The sequence below is a fragment of the Macaca nemestrina genome, chromosome 10 (genome assembly GCF_043159975.1).
Source record: "Macaca nemestrina isolate mMacNem1 chromosome 10, mMacNem.hap1, whole genome shotgun sequence".
Classification (NCBI taxonomy): domain Eukaryota; kingdom Metazoa; phylum Chordata; class Mammalia; order Primates; family Cercopithecidae; genus Macaca; species Macaca nemestrina.
Window position 1 is genome coordinate 13,842,016 of NC_092134.1, and position 26,877 is coordinate 13,868,892.

Below are 26,877 nucleotides of genomic sequence, written 5' to 3' on the forward strand. Positions count from 1 at the left end.
CCCTTCTCATGTGTCCTAGGATCAACCTCCAAGTCTTACATAAAAACAAATCATAAATACATACAAGTAGGTAGATAGATAGATTGATTGATTGATTGATTGATAGAGAGATATAGACACAACTATAGATATAAGATAGATAGGATTAGAATTCTGGCCACAATACGTATGTGTTTGTCCAGGACAATCTTAATTTATATGTATTTTTCCAGGATAACTGATTATGCACCTAATTTTACTCTGAAAAGTGTCCAAGTTGGGCAATAAATTATATGGCCATACTCATTATACTGTACATATAATAATCACTGCCCTCATCAAACTATGCACAATGACCATCTTTCCATGTTTATATGTATGGACTTATCTTGTTTATTTTAGTGGCTGCATAATATTCCACAGTATGCATGGACATGACTTATTATTTGATTCTCTTATTGGTGCACATTTTGGGCTGTTGCCAGTTTTTTGAAAATATGATTGATGTTGATGAAATAGACACTAACTGTTTTTGTCTTGTCAACAGTTGGGCTGCCTTCTTTTGATCAAAGCACCTGGAGTTTTGTCTCAAGACTTATCCCTTCTCCATCCTCAGTACGTGTTGCTCAAATGTGGGTAACCCTGGTCTCTGGGCTCCAGGTGACTAACTCAGGGGTGATTCTTTTGGGACCCTTGATATTTCTTTAGGGAAAGAGAAGCTTATTTTTTTTTTCCCTGCTGTTCCTAAGCCAGAAGAATTTAAACCTGGAGCTGCTGGTGGCTATTCTGACACTCAATAGAGAGCTCTTGCCTGAGAATGAAACCATCACAAATGGAAATAGAGACAATGAATATAGGCAGATTCTTGATGACTTTGTCTAAACTCCTGGATCCAGCTATGCCTGAAACCTTAGAGTTTCTGTAATGTGAACCTCTGATTCCAATATTTTTTGCTTGTGTAAATTTGAGAGGGTTTTCTGTTGCTTGCAACTAAAAGATTTTTGATAAAATAGACCTGTGATAAGCTTCTATCTATATATTTTAAAATATATGTATAAGTACTCAATATTCTCAATACTTATTCTTCAGGACAGTACTTATTAGGAATATTTCCATGCAATCAACACCTAAAAGTGAAATGACTACATAAAGGGTCTTGGTGTATTTAAAACCATGTTCCAAGAATGCACAGATTTTCACTCTCACCTACACCAGTGCTTGTTTCCCCATATCTGGAAGTAGATCTGAGATGTGTATAACAATGGAAAAATGAACAAGAGACTTGAACTGGCATTTCATGAAATAATATATCCAAATGGCCAATAAACCTATCAAAACATACTCAATCTCATTAGGCATTAAGGAAATGCAAATTAAAGCATTTCTACAATGTAATACTACTAAGAACCGCCAGAATAACTGAAATGAAAAACACTCACAATACCAAGATTGTTGAGGATGTGGGCCAACTGGAAATTTCCTTCACTGCTGGTGATAGTATAAATTGAACCACCCCTATGGATAACTGTTTGGTAGCATATAAAGTTTATAAGGCTGAACATATGCATTTCCTCTGGCCAGCAATTCCACTCATGGGAAATCTACATTTATTCACCAAAAGGCATTGTACAAAAAATATTCATAGCGTTTTGTAATAGCTCCACTCCCATCTTCTCCCTGAAAAAAACCACAACCCAAAAGTCCTTCAAGAAGTAAACAGATAAATAGATTGTGGTACATTCATATTGTAGAATACTATATAGCAACGATAATGAACAAATGACAGTGATGCACAAAAATATAAATGACTCCCATAAACATAACATTGTGCAAATGAATCCAGATCCAAAAGAGTATACCCAGTATTATTCACTTATATAATGTCAAGAAACAGGCAAAAATAATTGATGGTGATAGAAGTCAGGATGGTGGTTACCATTGGGGAGAAGGAGGACCATGTCTGGGAGGATGTTTGAAGGGGTTTTCTGGGTTCTGGTTGTCTTAGTCTGTTTTGTGCTGCTATAACAGACTACTTAAGACTGAGTAATTTATAATGAACAGAAATTTATTGGCTGAAAATGCTGGAGACTGGGAAGTCCAAGATTGAGGGGCTGGCATCTTGTGGGAACCTTCTTGCTCTGTCATCCCATGGTGGAAGGTAGAAGGGCAAGAGAGGGGTGAGAAAGGACCAAACTCACCCTTTTATAATAATGACAACCCCACCCATGAGGGTGGAGCCTTCCTGGTCTAATCACCTTATAGGGAACGAGAGGTCATTATAGTAAGTGAAATAAGCCAGCCATAGGAAGACAAATATTGCCTGTAATCACCTGACATGGTTTGGATCTATGTCCCACCCAAATCTCATGTCAAATTGTAATCCCCAGTGTTGGAGGTGGGGCCTGGTGGGAGGTGATTGGATTGTGGAGGTGGATCCTCTATGAATCTAGCACCATCCCCCTTGGTACTATCCTCATGATAGTGAGTGCTCATGAGATCTGGTTGTTTAGAAGTGTGTAGCTCGCCTTGCCCCCCATTCTCTTTTGCTCTTGCTCCTGCTATGTAAGACATGCCTGCTTCCTCTTCACCTTCAGCCATGATTGTAAGTTTCCTGAGGTCTCCCCAGAAGCTGAGCAGATGCCAGCATAATGCTTCCTGTACAGCTTGCAGAACCATAAGCCAATTAAACCACTTTCCTTTGTAAATTATTCAGTCTCAGGTATTTCTTTATAGCAATGTGAGAAAGAACTAATGTATCTATCATACATATTTGGGATCTAAAAAAGCTGATCTCAGCCAGGCTCAGTGGCTCACTCCGATAATCCCAGCACTTTGGGAGGCCAAGGCAGGTGGATCACCTGAGGTCGAGAGTTTGAGACCAGCCTGACCAACATAGAGAAAAGCTGTCTCTACTAAAAATACAAAATTAGCCAGGCGTGGTGGCACATGCCTGTAATCCCAGCTATTTGGGAGGCTGAGGCAGGAGAATCGCTTGAACTTGGGAGGTGGAGGTTGCAGTGAGCTGATATCATGCTATTGCACTCCAGCCTGGGCAACAAGAGTGAAACTCCATCTCAAAAAAAAAAAAAAAAAAAAAAAAAAGGTTGATCTCATGGAGTAGAGAATAGAATGATAGCATAGGCTGGGAAAGATATGGGTGTGCATGTTGAGGGGAATGGAGAGAGGTTGGTGAATGGGTATAAACATATAGTTAGATGGAAGAAATAAGTTATAATGTTGGATAGCAGAGTAGTGTAATAATAGTTATCAACAATGTATTATACATTTAAAAATAGCTTGAAGTGAGGACTTGAAATGTTCTCAATACATAGAAATGATAAATGGTCCTGGTGACGGGTATCCTCAGTACCTGCACTTGATCATTACACATACTATGCATGTAACAAAATATCACCTGTACCCATCGACATATTTACAAATACTACATTTCAATAAAAAAGGCCCCTATTTCTTAGTAGTGCTACAATGGCAATTAAATTTCAACATGAGTTTTGGAGAGGACAAAAGTTGAAACAACAGCACTGGTAATGGTCTGTATCTTGATTTTGGTGAAGAGGTTGCATGGATCTTTTCACTGTGCAAAAGCTTATAAAACTATGCACTTATATTTGTGTACTTTTCTCTATGTACGTTATACTTTAATAAAATTGTTTTTTAAAGCATTTGGGTGAGAATAAAATAATTTAGAAAAATTCTACTAGGGGAAAGGACTTCAGAACACAGAGAGAAATGCAAGACATTGCAAAATTGGTCCTGATGCAAGATATTGCAATGATGAAAGGCCAATTTTTCAGGCCTTTGTTGCAAACCTGAAGTGAAACATCTGATATATTTCTCATTTGCATTGCTAGAAATTTAATCTTTGGACAAACACAGGAATAAAGTGAAAAATGGACCACGAGCCAATAAAGGAAGAAAACTGGATGGAAACTTTGGGGAAAGTTCACCACAGTGTCTATATCTGGGGAGTGATATTATATTGGGAAGGAGGTAATTCTGGTCATATTCTGCACTAGATTTTGGAGGGAAATGGTCTGAACAATCTCATAAAAGATTGACATGAGTTCTTGCTAAAGTCTCTAGAAAGAAATATGGCATTAGATGGTGAGAGACTCTAGAAAATGAAATGAATATAAGTGAATGAATGAATATGAATGTAAATGAATGAAATAAAATGAAATGGATAACTGTGTATCATTCTAATAACAAAGCAAAAGGTGCAGTACCTAGGGAATCTTGATTTCCACAGAAAACCTCATCTCAGATATTCAAAGAGATTTCACTGAAAATGGCTGGTCCCAGGAGTAAATGGCCCTCTAGAATATTCTGGCATTATCCAGAAAAATCTAAAGTTAAGAATTAGTGGAAATTTTTAAAAAAGAACAATACATTTTAAATAGAATTTGTACTGTTTAGAGCAAGTAGCTGTGCAAGGAGATAATAGGTCAACTATTCGGGGGAAGATGTTGCATTAATTTGTTCAACAAATATTTATTGTGTTTTTTTCCATGGGGCTTAACTGGTACTGAGGTAGGAGGCAGGACTTGACTCAGGAGATGGGACTTGGACACTGGACTAAATTGAGGACTAGCTAAAACAGGGACAAGGCAGAAGTTTTTTTCTGAGCCACATCCACCAGTGTGCCACATCAGCTTACCAGTGCCATGGCAACAACTGGAAGTTACCCTTTCCATGGCAACAAGCCAACAACCTGGAAATTACCACCCTTTTCCTAGAAAATTCCACATATTCTGCCCCTTAATTTGCATATAATTAAAAATGGGTGTAAATGTGACCACAGAACTGTCTCTGAGCTGCCACTCAGGGCACGCTGCCTGTGGGGTAGCCCTGCTCTGCAAGGAGCAGCAGTTCTGCTGCTGCTGTACACTGCCACTTCATAAAAAATTGCTGTCTAACATTACTGGCTTGCCCTTGAATTCTTTCCCAGGCAAAGCCAAGAACCCTCCCGGGCTAAGCCCCAATTTTGAGGCTCATCTGCCCTGCATCAGTACATAGTAGGTGTGCTGCAAATAGTTTTTGAATAAATGAATGAATTCATAGATGATTAACAGCTGTTCTTGCTCTAATGAATCTGCTGCTGGTGGTGACACAGACGTATCAGCAGTTGCATGATGAAGGCTATGACTGTGGAGCCCCGCAGACTTGGGGAGGAAGAAAACAAGGAGAGAGTTGGAGAAAGCTTCTTAAAGGGAGGAACTTCCTAACCTGTCTGGTTTTCATGAGCTCTGAATATGTGCCTGAACCCAGGCCAACAATTTTACCAACAAATAGGAAGACAGTATATAAGATCAGACCAGCTATTAGTACTGTGCCCACCTCAGGCCAGCCCTCCCTCAGGGAGACCAAGTTACCCTGGTTACCCAAGTTTCAAGACTTTTAAAAGTAGGCACTATCTTTATCTCCATTTTGTGGATAAGGAAACTGAGGCTTGGCATGAGAGGTGATTTGGCCAAGGGTCATACAGCAAGGAAATAGCAGAGCCATGGCTCATACTATGCCTGATAGCCAGAAACATTACACATCCTCCCATTATGAATAGGAAGCTGGTTAGATGCCCTACAAGTTTACTCCATGACTCTGCGTCTCTAGATGATGGGATCCCATCTTCAGAACTGGGAGAATCTAGTTTGGATTGTTCTGCTTCTTTAACCCAAGAAGAGATTTCTCTGGCTTGGTCTCTGTTGGCCTGAATTCTACTGCTACTTGAACACAAAGACAGTGTCTGAGTGCTCTGTGACCCTGGTTGAAGCAGCAGTAAAGGCTGAGAACCAGGCTTTGCAAAATGAAGAAATTATTTGTAAAAACATTTGTGGTCTACATTAATGAGCAGTAACTTGATATCAGGTTATTTATCCAAAGAAACCCACATCCATTTGCCTGGAACCCCTTGCACTGTGCTGTAGCTGGAAAGAAAGTCTTCCTGTTTCTTTGTCAAAGCAGAAAGGTGAACCTTCAGAAAATGGCGATTTATGCTGAAAAACCCTGACAGACTCTTAACTGAAACTGCATAAATTGTGGTCCTGTCATTTACAGCTGGAGACACCCTGATGATTTTCTGCTTTTGGTTTAAAACATTACCTAAGCCACTCTGTTATCAATCTTATCTAATGATCTATTTACCTAAAGTACACAATTACAGACAGACTCCCATTACAATCCAGGCAGACGAAAGCACATTAATGAAACAAGGAGTCTGTGGGATTGGATTGCCTAGCAATTGGTCTGAAAGTCTGCTTTCCTTGATGTCCAAGTGAACAGGCTGTCTAGAGTTTTTCTGTTCACTTTTTAAACCGATAAAATTGTTATAATTATTTAAAAAGCTAAAAGGAAGCATAGGAAGAACTAACAAACGTTGTTAGGTGTCATGATGGAGGGTAGACAGAGAAAGAGAGACAGAGAAATGGAGAAGAAGGGAAAGAGGGAGGAGAGAGAGAAGAGAGAGAATGAGAGCGAGTGAGCAGGGAGACAGCAGATAGCTAGAAAGAGGGTGAGAGAGAGTGAAAAAGAAAGAGGAGAGAGAGCAAGAGAGCACGGAGAGAGAGAGCAGATATCGAGGAAGAAGGTGAGAAGAAAGGGGTGTGGCTGGGCACAGTAGCTTATGCCTGTAATCCCAGCACTTTGGGATGCTGAGGCCGGTGGATCACCTGGGGTCAGGAGTTTGAGAACAGCCTGGCCAACATGGTGAAACCCCGTCTCTACTAAAAATATAAAAAATTAACCAGGTGTGGTGGTGGGAACCTGTAATCCCAGCTACTTGGGAGGCTAAGGCAGGAGAATTGCTTGAACCCCAGAGGCAGAGGTTGCAGTAAGCTGAGATCGCGCCTCTGCACTCCAGCCTGGGCAACAAGAGTGAAACTCCGTCTCCAAAAACAAAACAAAACAAAACAAAACAAAACAAAACAAAACAAAGAACAACAAGAAGAAGATGGAGAGAGGGGAGAGAGAAGGAGAGAAACAGAGAGAAACAAAGAATGAGAGACAGAGACAGAGAGAAATATAGACAGAGAGACAGAGAGAGATGGACAGAGAGATTTTGAGAGATTTGTTTAATGCACAGTTTTCAAATCTTTGGTGAAATAAAAACTGCTTTCTGGGGAGTTACATTATTTCATTTCCTTTGGATCTGGGTTGGCTACTTAGGGGCCATCTGACCTCTGTTCGACATCCCCAGCCACTTCATGAAGTCCCCTATCATGGATTAAGGTCCTTTAAGTGCTGAAAGAGGCTATCTTCCTTCACAGGCAGACAAGGAACAGTGAAATCTGGCTTCCTTTCGAGTCAATTTGCAGGAGGACCATGTTCTTACATTAAAAAAAAAAAAAGGAGAAAAGGGACACTTTGTTTTGTGAGTGATTGTGAGTGACCCTGAGCCAGCTGCATCTGATGTGAACAGTGTCATAACCCCCATTCCACCCTCTCAAATGCTCCTGTAACTTCTCCTGAGCTTAACAGTCTTTGATAGCAAGGAGGGCTCATACAGGCTGTATGAGTATCATGTGGAAGTGAATTTATTTATTTATTTTTTAATTTTAATTTTAATTATTGAGACAGAGTCTCACTCTGTCGCCCAGACTGGAGTACAGTGGCGCAATCTCGGCTCACTATGACCTCTGCCTCCCTGGTTCAAGTGATTCTCCTGCCTCAACCTCCCAAGTAGCTTGGATCTCAGGTACCTACCACCACCACATCCGGCTAATTTTTGTATTTTTAGTAGAGATGGGGTTTCACCATGTTGGCCAGGCTGGTCTTGAATTCCTGACCTTCAGTGATCCGCCTATCTCAGCCTCCCAAAGTGCTGGGATTACAGGCATGAGTCACTGTGTCTAACTGGGAAGTGAATTTTAAGAAACTTGAGAATGAAGCCAAGACTCCATCCCAGCAATTATTAGCAGCTCTGGTCATCCTGCAGAGGGAAATGGGACTTTTGGGCCAGACTGGGCTGGTTTTCAGGGTTAGCTTCTCCATCCATTAGCAGTGCAACATCTTGTAAGTCATGTTTAAATTCTGAGCCTTGGTTTTCTTATCTGTAAAAGGGAGGTGATAACATCTTCCTCATAAAGTTGTCGTAAGGTTTCAAAACACTGTTTGTAAATCACCTGGCACACAGTGAACCCTTAGTAAATGGTAGGATAACAGGATAGACTAACAGGCAGGATAGTGATATGGTTTGGACCCATGTCTCCATTCAAATCTTGGGTCGAATTATAATCCCCAGTGTTGGAGGTGGGGTCTGGTAGGAGGTGACTGGATCATGTTGGTGGATTTTCCCCTTGCTGTTCTCACAATAGTGAGTGAATCCTCGTGATATCTAGTTGTTTTGAAAGTGTGTAGCTCTTTTGCCTTTCACTTTCTTTCTCTCCTGCTGGCCATGTGAAGATGTGCTTTCTTCCCCTTTGCCCTTTTGCCGTGATTACAAGTTTCCTGAGGCCTCCCCAACTATGCTTCCTGAGAGTCAATTAAACCTCTTTTCTTCATAAATCTCAGGTAGTTCTTTATAGCAGTGTGAGAACTGACTAATACAGAAAATTGATACTTGGAGTGAGGCACTGCTATAAAGATAACTGAAAATGTGGAGGTGACTTTGGAACTGGGTAATAGGCAGAGTTTGGAACAGTTTGTAGAACTCAGTACAAGATAGAAAGATGAGGGAAAGTTTGGAACTTCCTAGAGACTTGCCGAATGGTTGTGACCAAAATGCTGATAGTAATATGGACAATGAAGTCCAGGCTGAGGTGGTCTCAGATGGAAACAAGGAACTTACTGGGAACTGGAGTAAAGGTCACTCTTGCTATGCTTTAGCAAAGAGTGGTTCCTTCATGAATGGTTTAGCACTAACCTCTTGTTGCTGTTCTGACAATAAAGTTCTTACAAGATCTGGTTGTTTAAAAGTCTGTAGCATCTCCCCCTCTCTCTCTGGGTCCTGCTCCTGCCATGTAAGGCTCTCACTCCCGCTTTGCCTTCCACCATGAGTAAAAGCTTCCTGAGGCCTCTCCAGAAGTAGTTGCTGCCATGTTTCCTGTGCAGCCTGCAGAGCCATGAGCCAAATAAACTTCTTGTCTTTATAAGTTACCCAGTCTCAGGTATTTTTTTACAGCAATATGTGAATGGACTAATACAGATAGTATAGACTGAGGGCTCAAGATAAGCATCAGACACCGAGTGAAAGTGAGAAAGACCAGCCTGAAGGCATCTTCAAGGTAGCAATGGGAGAATGGATCTCTCAATTCTTACCCACTTTGAGAATACAAAACTAGAGAGTGGAAAGGGAGAGAGGCACTTGTGAAGCAATTTCATCAATAGCTTCTGTGATGCTTTGAATCCTGACCCCAAAGGGAAGAGGATGCTTTATCCTTCACCTCAAAATGAATGAGGGAGAGACCACCATTGGGATTGCTCAAGAGTTGAAGATGAGATCCCTGCAGCTGGGGACTGGTGGGCTGGTCTCTGACACCCTCCTGGAAAATCCAGAGAACAGAGGCAGGCTAGGAAGTGCTTCTGGGGCAAAGAAGGTAGAGAGATAGAGAATAGCTGCTGTGTCAGGAAGTAGTGCTTGTCTTCAGTGGTATGTCAGGGGTGTGTGAAACCTGGGGATCAGATGTGACACCAAAGGCAGAAACAGCAACCTGGGATCCTGCCCATAATGACTCCCACCAGTAATGCAGGAGACTCCAATACTGTGAGTCTGAAAGGGGTGGATTTCTGAAAAACCAGGATCTGAGGGGAGTGCACAGCTCGTAGAAAATATGTTGAGAGCAGGAACCAGAGTGCTGTCGTAGAGAACTTTGAAAAAGCCAACCAAATTACCTTCAGAATGAGCCAATTTTAGGCATCTGCTGGACCCAGAGAGAATAGAACCATTTTATGGCAGTGCGGATAAGAGCTTTCCCATGTCTCCTATTTTCTTTTCCAGCCAAAACAGTTAGAAAGCAAAGGAGAGGCTGGGCACGGTGGCTCCCATCTGTAATCCCAGCACTTTGGGAGACCGAGGCAGGCAGATCACTTGAGGTAAGGAGTTTGAGACCAGCCTGGCCAACATGGAAAAACCCTGTCTCTACTAAAAATACAGCATGGTGAAACCTTGTGTCTACTAAAAATACAAAACAAATTAGCTGGGTGTTGTGGCATGTGCCTGTAGTCCCAGCTACTTAGGAGGCTGAGGTGAAAGAAATGCTTGAACCCAGGAGGTGGTGGTTGCAGTGAGCTGAGATCATGCTACTGCACTCCAGTCTGGGTGACAGAGTGAGACTGTCTCAGAAAAAAAAAAAAAAAAAAAGAAAAAGAAAAAGAAATCAAAGGAGAGCTGGGGATCTCCCTGGTTCAAGATAGAGGCACACCCCACATCTCCCTTCTGGGTGGCCTGCCTGAAACCATCCTTAAAAGGGAAGAGAACGGGACCACTCTTCTCCTTGAGGGAAGGTTGTAATATTGCTTAATATCTTGTCAATGCTTTTGGTTTTTGAATTGTGGCTGTGTTTTGTGACTTAAAGAGACTACTAGAGTGGCTGTCACCCAAGGATGAGCAGAAAAGGGACTAGGTACACCATTTTTATGCAGGCTCCTGCACTGAAAAGATCTGAAGGGAGCAATAAGAGGCAAAGATAAAGTTGTGTTGATGAGATAATCCCAGGCTTCATTCAATGAACAGGGTGTATTCGTGATTCGTGACGTTACAAAAGATGGGATGGAGACTTCATGGGGTTCTTGGAGGGGCTGGAGTGGATTGAGAGTCCTGTGGAATGTCTGTCAGTTGTCAACTTCAGGGACTACTGGGGTGAATAGGGTGTCCTTGAAACACGCCCTGGGCCAGGCACAGTGGCTCATGCCTGTAATCCTAGTGCTTTGGGAGGCTAAGGTGGGCAGATCATCTGAGGTCAGGAGTTTGAGAGCATCCTGGTGAACACGGTGAAACCCCATCCCTACTAAAAATACAAAAGAACTAGGTGGCACACACCTGTAATCCCAGCTATTCAGGAGACTGAGACATGAGAATTCCTTGAACCTGGGAGGCGGAGGTTGCAGTGAGCCCAGATTGCACCACTGCACTCCAGCCTGGGCAACAGAGAGAGACTGTGTCTCAACACACCCTGGACCTTGGCTTTGGTGGGTGAGGAGAAGCCAGAAGTGAACAGTTACAAGATGCAGTCAATGTTTTATCTATCCCCCAAAGCTTTTCAAAGTGGGTGGTTATCCTTCCTTCTGCTCTTCTTTTGAGAGTGGGGGTATATTTTCTCTCAACCCACCCACCCCCAGGGAAAAGTCAAGTTTACCTTGTTGAGAAATACAGCATAATGGTTAAAAATGATGGATGGTCCACTAATCAGCAGCTGAATGACCCTTGTTGACAGGTTTCCTCATCTGTAAAATGGAATTAATAATGCCTGCCTCTTAGCACTGTAGAGTGCATGGAATTGCATAACTCACATAAGGGGTTTGCATGGCACAAGACACACAATTAAGTACACAGCCAATAACATCAGTTGCTTCCATTATCATAATCATGGCTATATAATGTACCAATTACTTATTCTTAAAACATTGACGTCGTTTTTAACCTCATGGAGAATACAAAAACACACCTCCAGGACGACCTTGAGAGAATGATGATTCATCAGGAGATTTCTTTTCTGAATACTATACCATCTTTTTCTGGACAAAAGAGCCAATTTGGCATTACATACACCAGAACATGGGAATGGTTGGGATGTACGTAAAACATCAAGAGCACTGAAAAATGTCAATCACAAATCAACCTTAGCTATTATTTTGGACTCAGTCCTTACGAACATTATCTTGAATCTTCACGAGATTCAATTACAGGTGAGAGCCTTCAGCATCAGAGAAGTGAAAAGTGTAAGGTCATAGAGCAGGCAAACAACATCAGAATTGGAACTCAAAACCCAGAATGAGCCCATGATCCAGGTGCTAACTCAATCAGTTCTGGCTAGAGTTTGTCTGCTTAGTGAAGGAAATTCAAGAACTGTGCTTTTACTGGGGCAATTTAAATCCTGAGCCATAGAACGCAAGGAAAAGGGGACTGGGAGGGCTGTTTGTTGGGTGGGGCAGGAAGTGAAGTGGTGAGGAGGCTAGTTAGGGTTAAAGAAGCATCCAAACTGCTTACTCGCTTTCTAAAAGCCCCTGCAGAATGCTCTCACCATTCTCACATTCCCTATGAGAATGCCGTATTCATGGCGTCTCAAATTCCTTGGTACCTGCCAACAAGCATTGCTTCCTGAGTTTTGAGGAGCCTCTTTTAAGAGGTCTAAAAATATCAAAGAAGCACTTTGATTAGCAGAGGATGGGATCAGCTAATAAGTAATAGCAACACAGGCGACAGTCACGTGCTAATTGCCTTTTGGGCATTTTCTTCAAGGGCTCTTAGAAGTGAAACATTTTAGTCATGTTAACGTTTTGGCTGCCTTTTCCCGAATGCATAAAAATGATCAGCATAAGAATTGTCATCTCTGGAAATGTCAGTATTTAAATGTTTTAATTCTTGATATTTGGGAGCCATTGGCTTTGATTTTGAAGTGAGAATATTAAGAGATAACATTTTGTGAGCACTTACTACCTGCCTGGGGCTATCCCTGATCCTCCCAACAACCCGATGAGGCAGAAACTGTTGTTATTTTTGTATGGAGGCGAGGGAAACTGAGGCACAGAGAGTAACTTGCCCAAGGTTACATAGCAAGTATTAGAATGGTATTCATATTTATGGGGCACCCAGCATGTACTGGGAATATAGTAATAAAACATATATGGGCCTTGCCCAAATGGAATTTCCAGTTGCCTAAGGAATGTATTGCTTCACTGTGTGGAACTATCCTTGGTCCTGAGAAGAGAGACTAGAGAACATTGAACATTTTGCCAGTACCAGCCCCTGTGCAAGGTGCTAGGATAGAATAATGAGAAACGCATGGTCACTTTCCTCAAGGAGCTACAAGTCTAGTGGTGAGATCAGGAAAATAAACAGGCAATTATGATATAGAATTTGTTTTGGAGAAAATAAAAATTTCAGTGGGTCAGAGCTTGGATTCAGAGTGAATCCATTTAACTTGATATTTACTCAAATTATTCAACCCAATTAAGCTGTTTACAAGTATCAGCATTTCAGCCACACATATCCCAGAGCCTCATTTTTCGCTGTTTGGGCCTGTCTTTCTCTCCGTTTTATCTAGCAGGTCTTGGCAGTATATTGACCGAGGATCAAAATATGCCTTTCTTAGAAAGGTGACTCTAATTAGAAATGGCTTATAAATCTTCATTGAAACAAACATTATTTAGAAAGATGAGTCTAGGCCGGGCACAGTGGCTTATGCCTGTAATCTCAGCACTTTGAGAGGCCGAGGCGGGTGGATCACGAGGTCAGGAGTTCGACACCATCTTGACCAACGTGGTGAAACCCCATCTCTACTGAAAATACAAAAATTAGCTGGGCATGGTGGGGTGTGCCTGTAACCCCAGCTACTCAGGAGGCTGAGGCAGGAGAATCACTTGAACCCAGGAGGCAGAGGCTGCAGTGAGCCTAGATCACGTCATTGCACTCCAGCCTCGGCGACAGAGTAAGACTCCGTCTCAAAAAAAAATAAATAAAAGAAAGAAAGAAAGAAAGAAAGAAAGAAAGAAAGAAAGAAAGAAAGAAAGAAAGAAAGAAAGAAAGAAAGAAAGAAAGAAAGAAAGAAAGAAAGAAAAAGATAGATGAGTCTAAGCCACATGCAGGTTTTTTTCCCCTCTTTTTCTCATCCTTAGCTGTGTTTTTTTTTTTTTTTTTTTTTTTTTTTTTCTGGCAGAAACCTGCTAGCATATTTTAGGAAAAGCTCAAGAAAATGCAAATATCCTTGTCTGTGGTCACGGGCACAGTCACATTCTTGTTTGCATCGCCTACAGCTAAAATTGGCACTTCCCCCTTTCTTCCAGAGACTTTTTAAATATATTCTTTAAAAATTGCACCAATAGCTGCCCCTTTTAGAGATATACTTGCCCCTTCTTACTGCGACCTACCAGGTTCATCTTAAGAGCACAGGCTTTCTGTAGTTATTTGGTCCTGGATTCAAATCCTAACTCCACCACCTGCTTCTCTGGTGTCTCTGGGAAGGTTGCAAAACTTCTTCAAGCCTCAGTTTCCTCATCTCTACAAGTAGAGATTGGATGTCATGATAGCACCTGCCACACTGGATTGAAGAGTTCATTTTAATAACATATGCAAAGCAATTGGTGCAAAATAGATGCTCAGTAAGTGGTAGTCATTTTTTTTTTCACGTGCCATCAAGGGAGCCTAGCAATTTCCAGGTTAAGATTCCCTGCTTCTTCAGACAAAGACAAAGAAATCAAAGAGATTAAGTGATTTGTCCAAAGTCATACAGCCAGACCAGGTGCAGTGGTTCACGCCTGTAATCCCAGCACTTTGGGAGGCCGAGGCGGGTAGATCTTTTGAGCCAAGAAGTTCAGGACCAGCCTGGGCAATATGGCAAAACCCCGTCTCTACTAAAAATACAAAAAACCCCAAAAATCAGCTAGGTATGGTGGCATGTGTCTGTAATCCCAACTATTTGGGAGGCTGAGGAAAGAGAATCCCTTGAACCTGGGGGATGGAGATTGAATCGAACTGAGATCATGCCACTGCACTCCAGCCAGTGTGACAGAGTGAGGCTGTCTCAAAACAAACAAACAAACAAACAAACAAACAAACAAAAACAACAAAACACAAAGTCATACAGCCAGATAGTGAGAGAGCTGGGAACCAGGTCTCTTAATTCCATGTAAGGGCTATGCCTGCTCCACCACCATGCAAATTTCTGGAAAGGTATTGCCATGAAAAACCAATAAGAATTTGACTGTTTGAGGGGAGGTCTTGAGAGGTAGCTCCAAGCTATTCCCTCTCTGTGTCCCATCTAAACTGCAGGCTCCATTTTCTGTCTCTCTCTCTCTCTTTTTTTTTTTTTTTTTTTTTAAGATGGAGTATCCCAGGCTGGAGTGCAGTGGCATGATCTGGGCTCACTGCAACCTCCACCTCTGGGGTTCAAGCGATTCTCCTGCCTCAGCCTCCTGAGACGCTGGGATTACAGGTTCATGCCACCATGCCTGGCTAATTTTTGTATTTTTAGTAAAGATGGGGTTTCAGCATGTTGATCAGGCTGGTCTCGAACTCCTGACCTCATAATCTGCCTGCCTCGGCTTCCCAAAGTGCTAGGATTACAGGTGTGAGCCACTGTGCCCGGCTTCCTTTTTCTGTCTTAAGCAGGGTTGGTTTGGCTTTAATGTTATGTAATTAATGGCTGCTTATGAGACAAGAGAGCACTAGAAAGATCCTACTCATCCAAGTCTTAGTTGTACATCTACCATGTGGCAGGTCCTGTGGGATACCAAGGTGGTAACAACAAAAAAGCTACCACATTTCTTGCTCTGGAGGAGCTTATAGTTTCCTAGGGAAGGTAGTATTACAAAGATGAATTTTATGGTGCAAAAGAAGCATGTGACTTGGATTGGGAGGTGGTGGCCAGGGAAGTCTTCTCAAAAGAAATGACATTTAAGCTGACACTGAAAGATGTAGGAGAGATTGTGTGTGTGTGTGTGTGTGTGTGTGTGTGTGTGTGTGTGTGAGAGAGAGAGAGAGAGAGAGAGAGAGCGAGAGAGAGAGAGAAAGAGAGACAGAGAGAGAGAGAATGTTCTAAGAGGAGGAGGAAGATATCAGGCAGAAATTCCAAAACTAGTGTGACTCCTTAATGGTGACCAAGTGATGAAAGATGAGGCTGAAGAACCTGCCATCAGCCAGATCATGCAGAGACTTTTAAACTTCGTTAAAGATATTCATCTTCATTGTGAGGACAACAGATGGTCATTGAATTGTTTTAACAAGGGGAATGACAGTATCACACTTGCATTAAAAGACAATGGGTCAGATGGAAGGTAAAAAGTATAGTTATGGGGCCAGTGGGATGGTCCTGGCAATAAATAATGGTGCTATGGACCAGGTAGTAACCTTGGGGAAGGAGGCAGCATCCACTGAACACCCACCCTGTGGCAGTTAATTGGACACATGGGGTGATAAAGAGGCAGAGGTCATAGATGAAGCTTGGGTTTCTACTTGAACAACTGGGTACATGACGGGATCATTTATTTAGATGGGGAAGTTTTTACCGTCAGATAGGCATTCGACTGGGCAAGGGTAGTCCAGACTTTAGTATCTTTCTGCTGGTGATTCTCAACTGTGAATGGTCTTGCCCCCTGAGGACATTTGGCAATACTGAGATGATTTTGGTTGTCACCGTGGGGAGGCTGTGACTGTCATCTAATAGGGAGAGGCCAGGAATGCTGCTTCACACCCTGCAATGCAAGGGATAGCCTATCTGGCCTCAAATGTTCAACAGTGCCAAATTTGAGAAACTGCTGAAACGCAAAGCCTGGAGAGAAGTAACACACTAGATATTTCCAATTATTTAAAGCTTTCATGGGAGTTCATGGGGCAAAGTCCTCCCTAATTTGACAACCCGTTGGGACAGAAACTTGGGTAACTTTGTGTATGGAGAGGGAGAGTGTGAAAAGAGTGATCTGCTGGAGCTCTGTGAGGGAACATTTTTTCAGACAGGATACCAAGAAAGAACTTGGCTTTTGCAGAAGAATGGTAATACGCCCCCCTCCCTTCCTCCCTGATGTATTAGAAAATGAGTTCTAGGTTTGGCTCAGTGTCTAGTACCACCCTAAGTCTATATCCAGCCAACATTCAAGATTCAGATGGCTTCACTGCACCTGTCTTTCCATGATAGAACTTGTTTCTACCTCAAACTCATATATATATATATATAGTTTGCCTTTCTTTTGGTAGTTGTTATGCACCGTCTTGATTCATAGTTATTTATAAATGTTCTTTCCAACAGCACTGTGGGTTCCTTGGGAGAAGACCACAAGTCTGCTGCATTTTAGCGCCCTCAAAACATCTGTCACATGGGAGGTGCTCAATATATACCTCAAAAGATGACCCTGATCATGTACCAGGCTGCAATGGGGGGATAATCTCTGTCCATTCTGCCCCTGATCTACAGCCCACCACGAACCCCCTGACAATGCTGAGCCTATCCCAGAATCTGTCCCAGTTGCATAATCTCCCCGCTTTGTGAAATCCAGAAACCCCGAGGCATTTCCAGGCTTGAAAGCCGATTGCCAGACGCGGCTAATTTTCAAGTTATTAAATAAAACTACCGATTGCATAAATTCCAATTTAGGCAGAAATACATTAGATCAAAATTGAGCCCCGCAAGAAATTTTCTCAGCAGAGTTTGAAAACAGGAATTTGGAAGGGAAAATGCCACCATCTCATGATAGAAGGTATCCCATTATGATGATTATGATTTTGAATTTAGCTGTCAGAAATATCTCTGAGAAAAAATATGTTGGTTTATTCAGTCCAAGAAAGGTTTAATTGGCTTCTGTCAGATTTTATGGAAGTGCTATTTGCCACTGAACCCCATATGAATTTTTGCAGCTTTTGAATGTAACAGCTGATGGCTGAGTCTTTGGAGGCTGTGGAGATGTTGAGAGGAAGTCAAGAATAAGTTTCTTTCCACAGTTGTGCAAAGGCTTATCTAACCAGAATTTCCTTAAGCCTCACCAAACAGTGGAAACAGATGGGGGTCACAGGAATAAAGATGGCACACATTCCATTTGTTTAGCTCCATGCTCGTGTTATTCTCCCTACATTTTTCAGAGTGTCCAGAGTGTCTCATTTGATTTTCTTTATTCACTTCTGTGTCCCCACCACCTATAACCATACTTGGCACATACTTGGAACTCAGTACATGTTAGTTGAGTGAATAAATGTTCCCACTGGGGGAACTCTACTTTTTCCCTCACCCCTGCAGCTCTTTGATGGGTACTACTATGGACAAGTGCCCTTGAGATTCCTAAGCAGTTGTTGTGTAGGGTAGGGGATAGGGATGACTCTCTTTTTTGGGTTACCCTCTGTCAATGCATGGCTTGGGATCCCTATTATTTGAGTTTTTGTGAAATCATTTGTGCAAGTCACTGCTGAGTAGTCAATCCAGTACTCATCTTCGATATCACCATGGCTTCCTAGCCCCTGCTTTCTATACTCATGTTAGATGCATACTTTCCCAGCCATTCTTACCGCTAGAAAAGAGAGGTGATGCTGTTCTGGAAAATTAGAAATAGAGAAAAAAGGTCAGGAAGATTCTTGGAAAGCTTCTATTTGCCTCATAAAAGGGACAAACATAGCTTTTCCTCTCTACTTTTTCCTCTTTCTGCTGGAATATGGATGCGATGCCTGGACCTGGGACAGTCATTGTGTGACCACGAGGGAAAAGGCCTTGGCAGCCTGACGCTGGTGAGCTCTCGAGCCAATGCCAGCAGCTATCCACCTCCAGACTTCTCACACGAGAAAAATAACTTCCTATTTGTTTACTTCACTGCTTTTCAGTTTTTCTCTTACTTGCAGCCAAAAACAACCCTAACTGATGGTGTTTTCCTTTTCCTTTTTCCTCCCTACTCTTTGGCTCTCTATGGGATTAAAACATGAATAATGGGACTGAGCTGAGAGGTAAATCCAAGGGACTCAAACCATGCTCAGGAGCACCCCCTTCTCCACAACTAACACATTGCATCTCTCATGCAAACATATTCTCATACCAACTCTAAAAATATCTTTGGACCTGCTTCTTCCCTTCTACCCTTAAGCTGGGGCCTGGCCTCATTAATGATGGACCTCACTATGTGACTTTACAGTTAATACTCAGGTTCCTCTAGATTTCATTTCTGAGTTGGGCATATCTTCAAAACAGTCATGGTAGCACTCATGTCCAATCAGAGAAGGGAGAGGAGCACAAGTAACAATAATGACCACTGCCACCACTTACTGGAGGCTAACTGGGTATTGTGCTCAGTATTTCACATGCGTTATTTTATTTCATCCTTCCAAAACATCTATGCCATAGATCTTATTGTTCTTCAACCCCATTTACCAGAAACTCACACTGGAGTGTCAAAAAGAGGATTTGAACCCACCTTTGCCTGACTTCAAAGGCAGAGCTTCTAACTAATTACAAAGCTTATTATCCCATCAATGAGACTCTTGGATCATTTCTTCACTCCTCTCCCATCCTCCCCTCTCCCTGCAGAGCAGCTGCCTCTTTGCAGATGGGACATATAGCCTGCTTCATTTTGTACAGCATGAAGAGTGTCAATCGCTTTTCCCATGTCAGGAGGTAATGAACACACTCCTTCCCTGCATCCTGATTTATCACGGAAAGGAGCCGACTGTCACATGGCCATGCAATTAGACACAGCAAGATTCGCTAAGGCAAGCATTGCCTGTCCAAAGCATTAGGCCACAAAAATAACAAAACAAAACAAAAAAACCCAAACAAACCATCTAAACAAAAAGCATGAATTCTGCAATTTATCTCATGCAGTAGCAATGGAGCTACAAGAACCCCTCGGAAAGAGAAAAGAGTCTCTTCTCCCTCATTGTTCTTTTCCTGGCTTAAGTCATGAACGATATAAAAATGGAGGTACAGCCAGCTGAGATGCTTTAGAACTGAATCTCAAGTTGTTGTTAGATATTTTATTTTGTTTTATTTTTTCAGGGTAATCAGTGATTCCACGCAGGGGGCGTGGTCTCAGTGATTAGAGGCCAGAGAGATCACTGAGCACTGACGTCACCTTTAACAGAAACCAACGACTCACCACAGCCCAGCATTTATCTCTTCAGGTCACAATTTCTTCTATTTGGACAAGGAGGAAAATCGTTTTATGTTTGCGGTGGAAACGTATTGTGCTGGGAGTCAAGGTTTCTCTTGTTGGGGAAAATGTTTCTCAAATATGTTGGTTCTCCTTTTCTGACTCCAGGCAGCCCAGCTGGGTGTATGCTGGACTGGGCTTCCAAGACTGTCTCTGGAGACATCCATCCTCATCATTTGGTGGTGGGTGGCGGGGGTTGGGGTAGCAGGAAGGATGGAGACTGTCAGGCCCAGATCTTTTCCATACCTGGGATTCTGCCTGGTTTGTCCCCTTCTTCAGGTACCCGTCAACTTACCTCTCAGCAGAGAACTAGACCCTGGGGATCTTCAAGCCCCAGTCTACCTAGGTACTAAAGCTTATTAACAATACCTCTATTATAGAGTTGTTGAAAGGATTAAACAACGCCATAATGGTGGCTACCATTTAATGGTATTTACTTTATACCAGGCTCTGTTCTAACAGCATTACCCACATTAACTCCTCTAATTCCCACAACACCCCTTTGACGAGGAAGCATTTTTACATGTATTTCATCTATTCTGAGATGCACCTTTTCTTTCTGCATTTTAATACCTCTGAAACTGGGACACATAATTGAAACAGGTGATAGTTTAATTTGTTGAGTTTTCTTTTTTAGCAGCACAAGAAAATGGTGATGCATCTGGAAATGGAAGGCTTCTTGGATTAGATAAAATGTGATACACTTGTTTCACAGAGCAGCAAACTGAGGCACAGAGAGGAAATGAGTAGCTCAAGGTCACACAACCTAGTAAGTGGCAGTGTTGGGGTTCGAACCCACAGAGTTTGCTGAAGAATATGCTCTTTTATTGGTTGATTGATTTACTGAGACAGGATCTCGCTCTGTCACCCTCGCTAGAGTATAGTGGCACAATCACAGCTCACTGCAGCCTTGACCTCCTGGGCTCAAGCAAGCCTCCTGCCTCAGCCTCCCGAGAAGCTGGGACCATAGGCATATGCTACCACACTTGGCTAGTGTTGTTTTTTTTTGTTTGTTTTTTTTTTGTTTTTTTTACTTTTTGTGGAGATGGGGTCTCACTATAGTACCCAGGCTGGTCTCAAACTCCTGGGCTCAAGTGATCCTCCTGCCTCGGCCCCCCAAATTGTTGAGATAATAGGCATGAGCCCCTGCGCCTGGCAGAATCTGCTCCTTTAATAACTAAAAGCTAGGATATGAGCAAGGCACCCAGAATGGTTCCTGGAAGTTTCAGGATCTGCCCAAATTAGGGATGCTTCTTTTCTCTCTGGGTTTTTAATGACAACAAGGTAGGAAGTTCAGGCTCTAAGAGATGGAGCTCGTATAAAGGATTGCAAACCTTTACAGTTTTTGTCAAATGCTGCTTTTGAGTTCTCATTCTAGAACATAAAGGGGGATGTTCTAAGCACCTCTCTGTTTCAGCCTTTTCCAAGGCAGAAATCATGGGTCCGTGGTAATCCTACATACAATCTGCTTCTCCCCTCCCCCATGTCTGATCCCATTAGACTTCTGCTTCCTTGGGAAACAAAGGGAAAAGAGACTCCCTAAGCAGATTAGGGGGCCCAACATACGGGCAAGCTAGACGGCTTCTTTAACAAAAGACTTTCAAGCCGAGGATTTGCATATGTTATTTATATTCCCTCAGTTAAAAAAAAGAAATCATGAAGATCCTGTACAAAGCAGCTGCCAGTGGAATATTCATTAGGGTACAGCAACTTCCAACCCTGTGAGAAAGGAAAACGGCCAGTTCAGAGGGCTTCGAGACCCTTTTGAGGTTTTTTCCAAAGTCATTCATTATACTAGCGTGCAGGGGACTCTTAATACTACCACGCAGCCAGTGTGGCCACACCTTCCTCCAGGAGAGGCCACTCCTCATATTCCTCCTCACTGGACACTTACCGGCCGCCTGGCATTTTGTGATGCTATTTTTAGGTGTCATTCCCTTTCCTCCTCCAAACAAACCTGGAAGCTATTTGAAGCCAATGATTGTGTCTTATACCTTATTTTTGTAGCCCCTGTGGTGCTGGGCACATTGAACAGAACAACCATTTATCACAGCTTGACTAGAATGGTGAGATGGAGAGAGCTTGTGCTCAGAGCCAGACAGACCCGAATTTAAACCCCAGTTCTGTTCCTTGCCCGTTGGGTGTCCTTGGATAAGGGACCTGTCCTCTCTGAGCCTCAGTGTTGCCATCTCATGAGGAGGTAACAGTTCATAGCCTGAAGGATTGTAGAAGGTTCTGAAAATATCACACTTAAGAGTTTTTTGAGTTCAATACGTGGCACATGATGCATGCATACTCAATACGTGCCAAATATCATCATCATCATGATCGTGACTGCAATTATTAGTCGTTTGGTTTACCCCAGACATCAATCCTGATCTCTACATATTTCCTTGTGGCTTGTCACTTTCTAGTGACCCTAGATTAGTTTAACTAATGCTTTACTATAGCTCTAAAACCTTGAAATTCCTAAAGGCATGATCTTTTGAATGTGAGCTAGGAACCCTCTGGCATCTTCATTATTTCCTAGAAAGTAGAGAGGGGTGCAGAAGGATTTCAGTGAAGCTTTTGGGCCGGAAGTCTTGGTCTGTCCAACAGTTCCCTGGAAGCCTTCTTCCCATCACTTGACCTCCCTGAGTCCCACTACCCTCCTCCCATGAAAGAGATGATCATTTCAACTTCTACATCTTCCTCCACTCTCTACATCTCTCTATGGTAGGATGAAAACTTCTATTGCATTTATTTGAGTACAATGGCTTGTTTCTTCCCAAAATCCAACATGCAGACACACACACACACAAATACACACACATGCACGCGTGAATCTAAATTAGCTGTCCCTTTTCTTGGCTCCCACAACACCCTCTGATACTTCCTCAACACATCATTAATCAACCTGCATTATAACAATGTTTCTTATCTCTTTTACTCCCCTTCCCAAGCATATACACTATAGATTGTGAGATTCTTGAAAGTGAGTCTCATTTTTAACTAGAGCAAGTGTTTAGCACCTAACAGGGGTTCAATAAATCTTTACTAAATAAATGAAATAACAATATAACTAAAACCTAAAGTGTGCTTACTATATGTCAGGAACTGTGCTCATGGCTTTTGGCGTACATTAACTCATTTAATGCTCACAGCCATCCGATGAGGAAGCTCTATGATATTTCCGTTTTGCAGATGGCAGCACTGAAGCAGAGAAGTTCTGCAACTTGCCCAAGGCCACAGGGCTGCGAAGAGGCACATCCAAACCCAGGGTGATTGTGTCTGCTGCTCCTCTGATGCTCACCCTCCCTATTGAAGTGTTCATTTCCCTCTTCATTCTTTGCATCATTCATTCCCCCACTGCTATGCTGGAAAGTTCAGTCCCAGAGGGGGCTGCTCTAGATTGAACATCCTTCTGTGTGGTATTTTGAGATGAAAGGAGATGGAAAAAGGTTGTATCTTGAAGAGTGGTCTTGCTAAGAGGGCTGAGTAATGAGGAGTGCACAGAGATAGGTTGAGCCTTAGAGAAGAACAGCTTGGGAATATTTTGGACCACATGGAGAGCCCTGTGAGTTTTAAGCTCTCCTTCATGGACTGACCGCCGCCGGGCCCTCCTCCTGGGGCGTGACTGTGAGCCACAAGTGTGCCTTGTGGATGCACCAGAGTGGACCAGCATTGCTGACCTTGGCCAATCCATGCAAAGTGGGGTTTGAGGGTACAATAACAAATGCACACTTACAGTTGTGCTTACCCATTAATGGTTATTTAAAAACAGGAACTATTAACCTCAGTCATTCAGCACATATCGATTTTTCTTTGTTTTTCAAATCAACAACACCATTTCATGTCCCATAAACACATTATCCAGCGTTAACATCACAGTGGACAGTTTTCATAGCTTATTCCATTTAGTCCTCACACTGCTTCTGCCTAGTTGATGTTGCTGTTCTAATTTCATAGACACAAGGAAATAAAGTCTCAGAGACGCGAAGCAGTTAACCTGTCTAAAGTCACACAGCTGGTGAATGGCAAACCTAGCCTTCAAACCTCAAAAGTTGACCCTCTGCAAGCTCTCCATAGAGAGAGGGGATACACTTGTTTCCGGAGACCGGCAGATCTCTGAGAGTAAGTTCTGCGAACGGCAAACCTACAATTCATCTTAATTTTTTTCTGATGTTCTACAGTGTCACTGCTGATTTATCCCATCATTTTGGAATTACTGGCTAATAGGATGGCCCAGCTCACTGCTCTGGTTCGCGTTTTCATTCTTTGAGAGAAACCGACCATTGATAGCAACAGGGATGTGTCTCGACAATTTAATTACACCAACCATGACTCTCCTTTCTCCCCCTGTCCCTTGTTGGTCTCGAGGCTAATTCCTATTTCACTTGTCCTCTAAAATATGATTGGTTTCGGCAAGAGGGAAGACTTACCTGCCTTAGGTTCTCCGAGGCATAAAAGGGCCGGACAGCCCCCGCGTTGGGGGAACTCTGAAGTTTCTTGGTGGCTGGAACCTTGGTCATCTTAAAAATCCTTCAGGCTTCAGCCTGTGCCCCCAAGGCAAGGATTTTTCCAGAATCTTCTACTTCAGTAGTCACTGGTATGAGAGGTTTCGGCAACTTCTCCCTGATCCCCAAGTCCCAGTTACAGGAATTCCAAAGCGGTTTCCGTGAGGAGTAATGAGAAAGCACCTGGGTCTTCCGCAGACGGGATGAGGAAGTCCGGGTAGGGCAGAATCAGGTGAGCCTACAATTATTTACTTTTTGAAAGGTTACAAACTTCTGTAAGCTTCCCCCTCTTCGGAAGGGATATCTTTCTCTTCTATAAGCAAAATAAAATATGAACTAAAAAAAAAAATAAAATTCCAGTGACAAAGTGTGAGAGGGGTCCCGTGGAGGGGCTCCCAGATCCCCATCCTCCAAGAGTGGTCGAGAACTAAGGCGGCCCCAAAGAGGGGTTTATCGCACTGCGGGGAAAGTCGGCAACTGCTAACCGCGGGGCGGGGGAGGGGGGCACCCGGTTGCTTGGCTACGGGACGCGGAGGAGGGCTTCCTCATTGGCTGGAATTGGTGGGGGCGGTGTCGTGGGGATCGTGAACCCTCCCAGGTTGCTGGGACGCCGGCTCAGAGCAGCGTCCTTTAGACAAATTGGTTTCTCTTTTCAGGCCTGAGGACCATGCCCTTTCTCTCTGCCTAACTACAAGCGACTCCTTCCTTTCAAACTCTGCTCTGTCCTGTTGCTAACCCACTAGTAATTTTTTGTGCCTTGGAGTGGGTGGCCTGTAGTCCTGCAATTCTTAACCTGAGAGGCCTGTTTCTCCCTTTTTCCACCTGGCAAACTCCTGCTCATCCTTCAAAGCCCTTCATTTCATAAAATGAAATATTGTTATTCCATTTATTTAGCAAAGATTTATTGACTCTTTGCTAAAATAACATAAAGTAAAAATAAAATTAAAAAAATAAGACTCGCCCTCAAGAATCTCACAATCTATAGTATGTATGTTTGGGATGGGGAGCAAAAGACAAGAAACATGGTTATAAAGCAGGATGATCTATGATGTGCTGGGGAAGTATCGTAGGGTATTGTGGGAGTGAAGAATAGGGACAGCTGTATATAGGTATAGATATATGCACACACATACATATGTAAATACACATATATAGACATGTATATATGTGTAAGTATATACGTATTTGTGTGTGGGGGCATGTGTGCATATGACATTTATTGAGTGCTTAGGATGTGCTAGACACTGTTCTAAGTGTCACATATTGACTCAATCCATACAGCACCTCTTTAAAGAAGGCGTTTTATTACCCCATTTCACAGCCTAAGCAACTGAGGTACAGAGACATTAAATGACAAGTTTAAAGTCATATGTGTGCTGCAACTGAAATTCAAAGCCAGAACTGTTTGGGTCTAAAGAGCAAGCTTTTAACCACTTAGATGCCTAACTTTGCTGAGTTTGGGTTCTATGTCTTTAAAATGGGGATAATAGCTTTGCCACAGGTTGTTAAGAATTGAAGTGGATGATGCATATGAAGGCTGAGCCCGTGGGGAGTCCTAGCTAAGTGGTACTATTATTATTCCCTGACATCATTTCCCTAGGAAAAATCAGGCGTTCTCACCGTGCTGGGTTCATTTCACAGCAGATGTTAATACTAACTGATATTTATTGATCACTTGCTCTATGCTAGGTACTGTACTAAGCACTTTGCATACATTAACTCATTTAATCCTTCCAATAACCCTATGGGGTAGGTTCCCAGCCTGCAGCAGATTTATTTCGTATGTTTGGATTTGAATGCCTTATCCTCGGCATTGTTTCACACTGTATCTATCTGATTAATGTTTTATCCCTCAACCTTGAGCTACTGGGGATTATGCTATCATTATGGCTGCATCTTCTCTGTTTCTTTTTTTTTCTTCTTTTTCTTTTTTCTTTTTTTTTTTTTGTTTTTTGAGGCAGAGTCTTGCTGTGTTGCCCAGGCTGGAGTGCAGTGGTGTGATCTCAGCTCACTGCAACCTCTGCCTCCCAGGTTCAAGCAATTCTCCTGCATCAGCCTCCTGAGTGGCTGGGATTCACGCCAGGCTAATTTTTGTATTTTTAGTAGAGACAGGGTTTCACCATGTTGGCCAGGCTGGTCTCAAACTCCTGAACTCAAGTGATCTGCTGGGATTACAGGCGTGAGCCATGGTGCCCAGCCCATCTTCTCTGTAGAAGGCATCTACTGCAAGATGACGCTCTACAGAATGCAAAATACCTAGCCATGTAGCTCTAGATGCTGATGCCTGAAAGTCATTATTTTCTCACCATTGACTAAAGACTGACCCTGACCTTCCCTTTCACAGGAAGTTTTGGTTCTCTGGCTTCCTTTGTGGGCAGCATTAAGCAATCGGCAGATACTTTCAGAATGAAGCAGATAAAGGGAATCATGTTTGGGAGATAGGGCTGGGGATGAGGGGATGAGAAAACAAGGCAGGATGGGAAATGTTCAGCCCTGAGTAGAACAGACAAAAGCTGTCTTCATATGCTTTTGTAGAACAGGCTTGGCAAAGAGGAACTCAACTAGTTCTGTATTAGCTCAAAGAATAGGAGGAAGTTTGGGTTCAATAGGAAGA

The 26,877-nt window shown here is 42.7% G+C and overlaps 2 protein-coding genes across 6 annotated transcripts in view; one reads left to right on the forward strand and one right to left on the reverse strand.

Annotated features, from left to right (window-relative positions):
• Nucleotides 1–4,085, forward strand: part of LOC105494914 (aspartate and glycine-rich protein-like) — a 266,293-nt gene extending 262,208 nt beyond the window's left edge. Inside the window, exon 4 of the transcript XR_011608776.1 lies at nt 527–4,085. The gene's annotated coding sequence lies outside the window, so the exon portion shown is untranslated. The remainder of the gene's footprint in view (nt 1–526) is intronic.
• The window catches only part of LOC105494943 (coiled-coil domain containing 60), a 205,267-nt gene extending 180,505 nt beyond the window's left edge, over nt 1–24,762 (reverse strand). For 3 of the 5 annotated variants that reach the window (XM_071070981.1, XM_071070982.1, XM_011764013.2), the window contains exon 1: nt 24,189–24,762. In XM_071070981.1, coding sequence (XP_070927082.1) covers nt 24,189–24,278 — 90 coding nt within the window. In that variant the 5' untranslated portion in view covers nt 24,279–24,762. Of the gene's footprint in view, nt 1–11,288; nt 11,377–14,019; nt 14,150–24,188 lie in introns of all 5 variants that reach the window. The other 2 variants (XM_011764031.2, XM_011764038.3) reach the window with 2 other exon arrangements.
• Between the last annotated feature and the right edge of the window lie 2,115 nt (nt 24,763–26,877).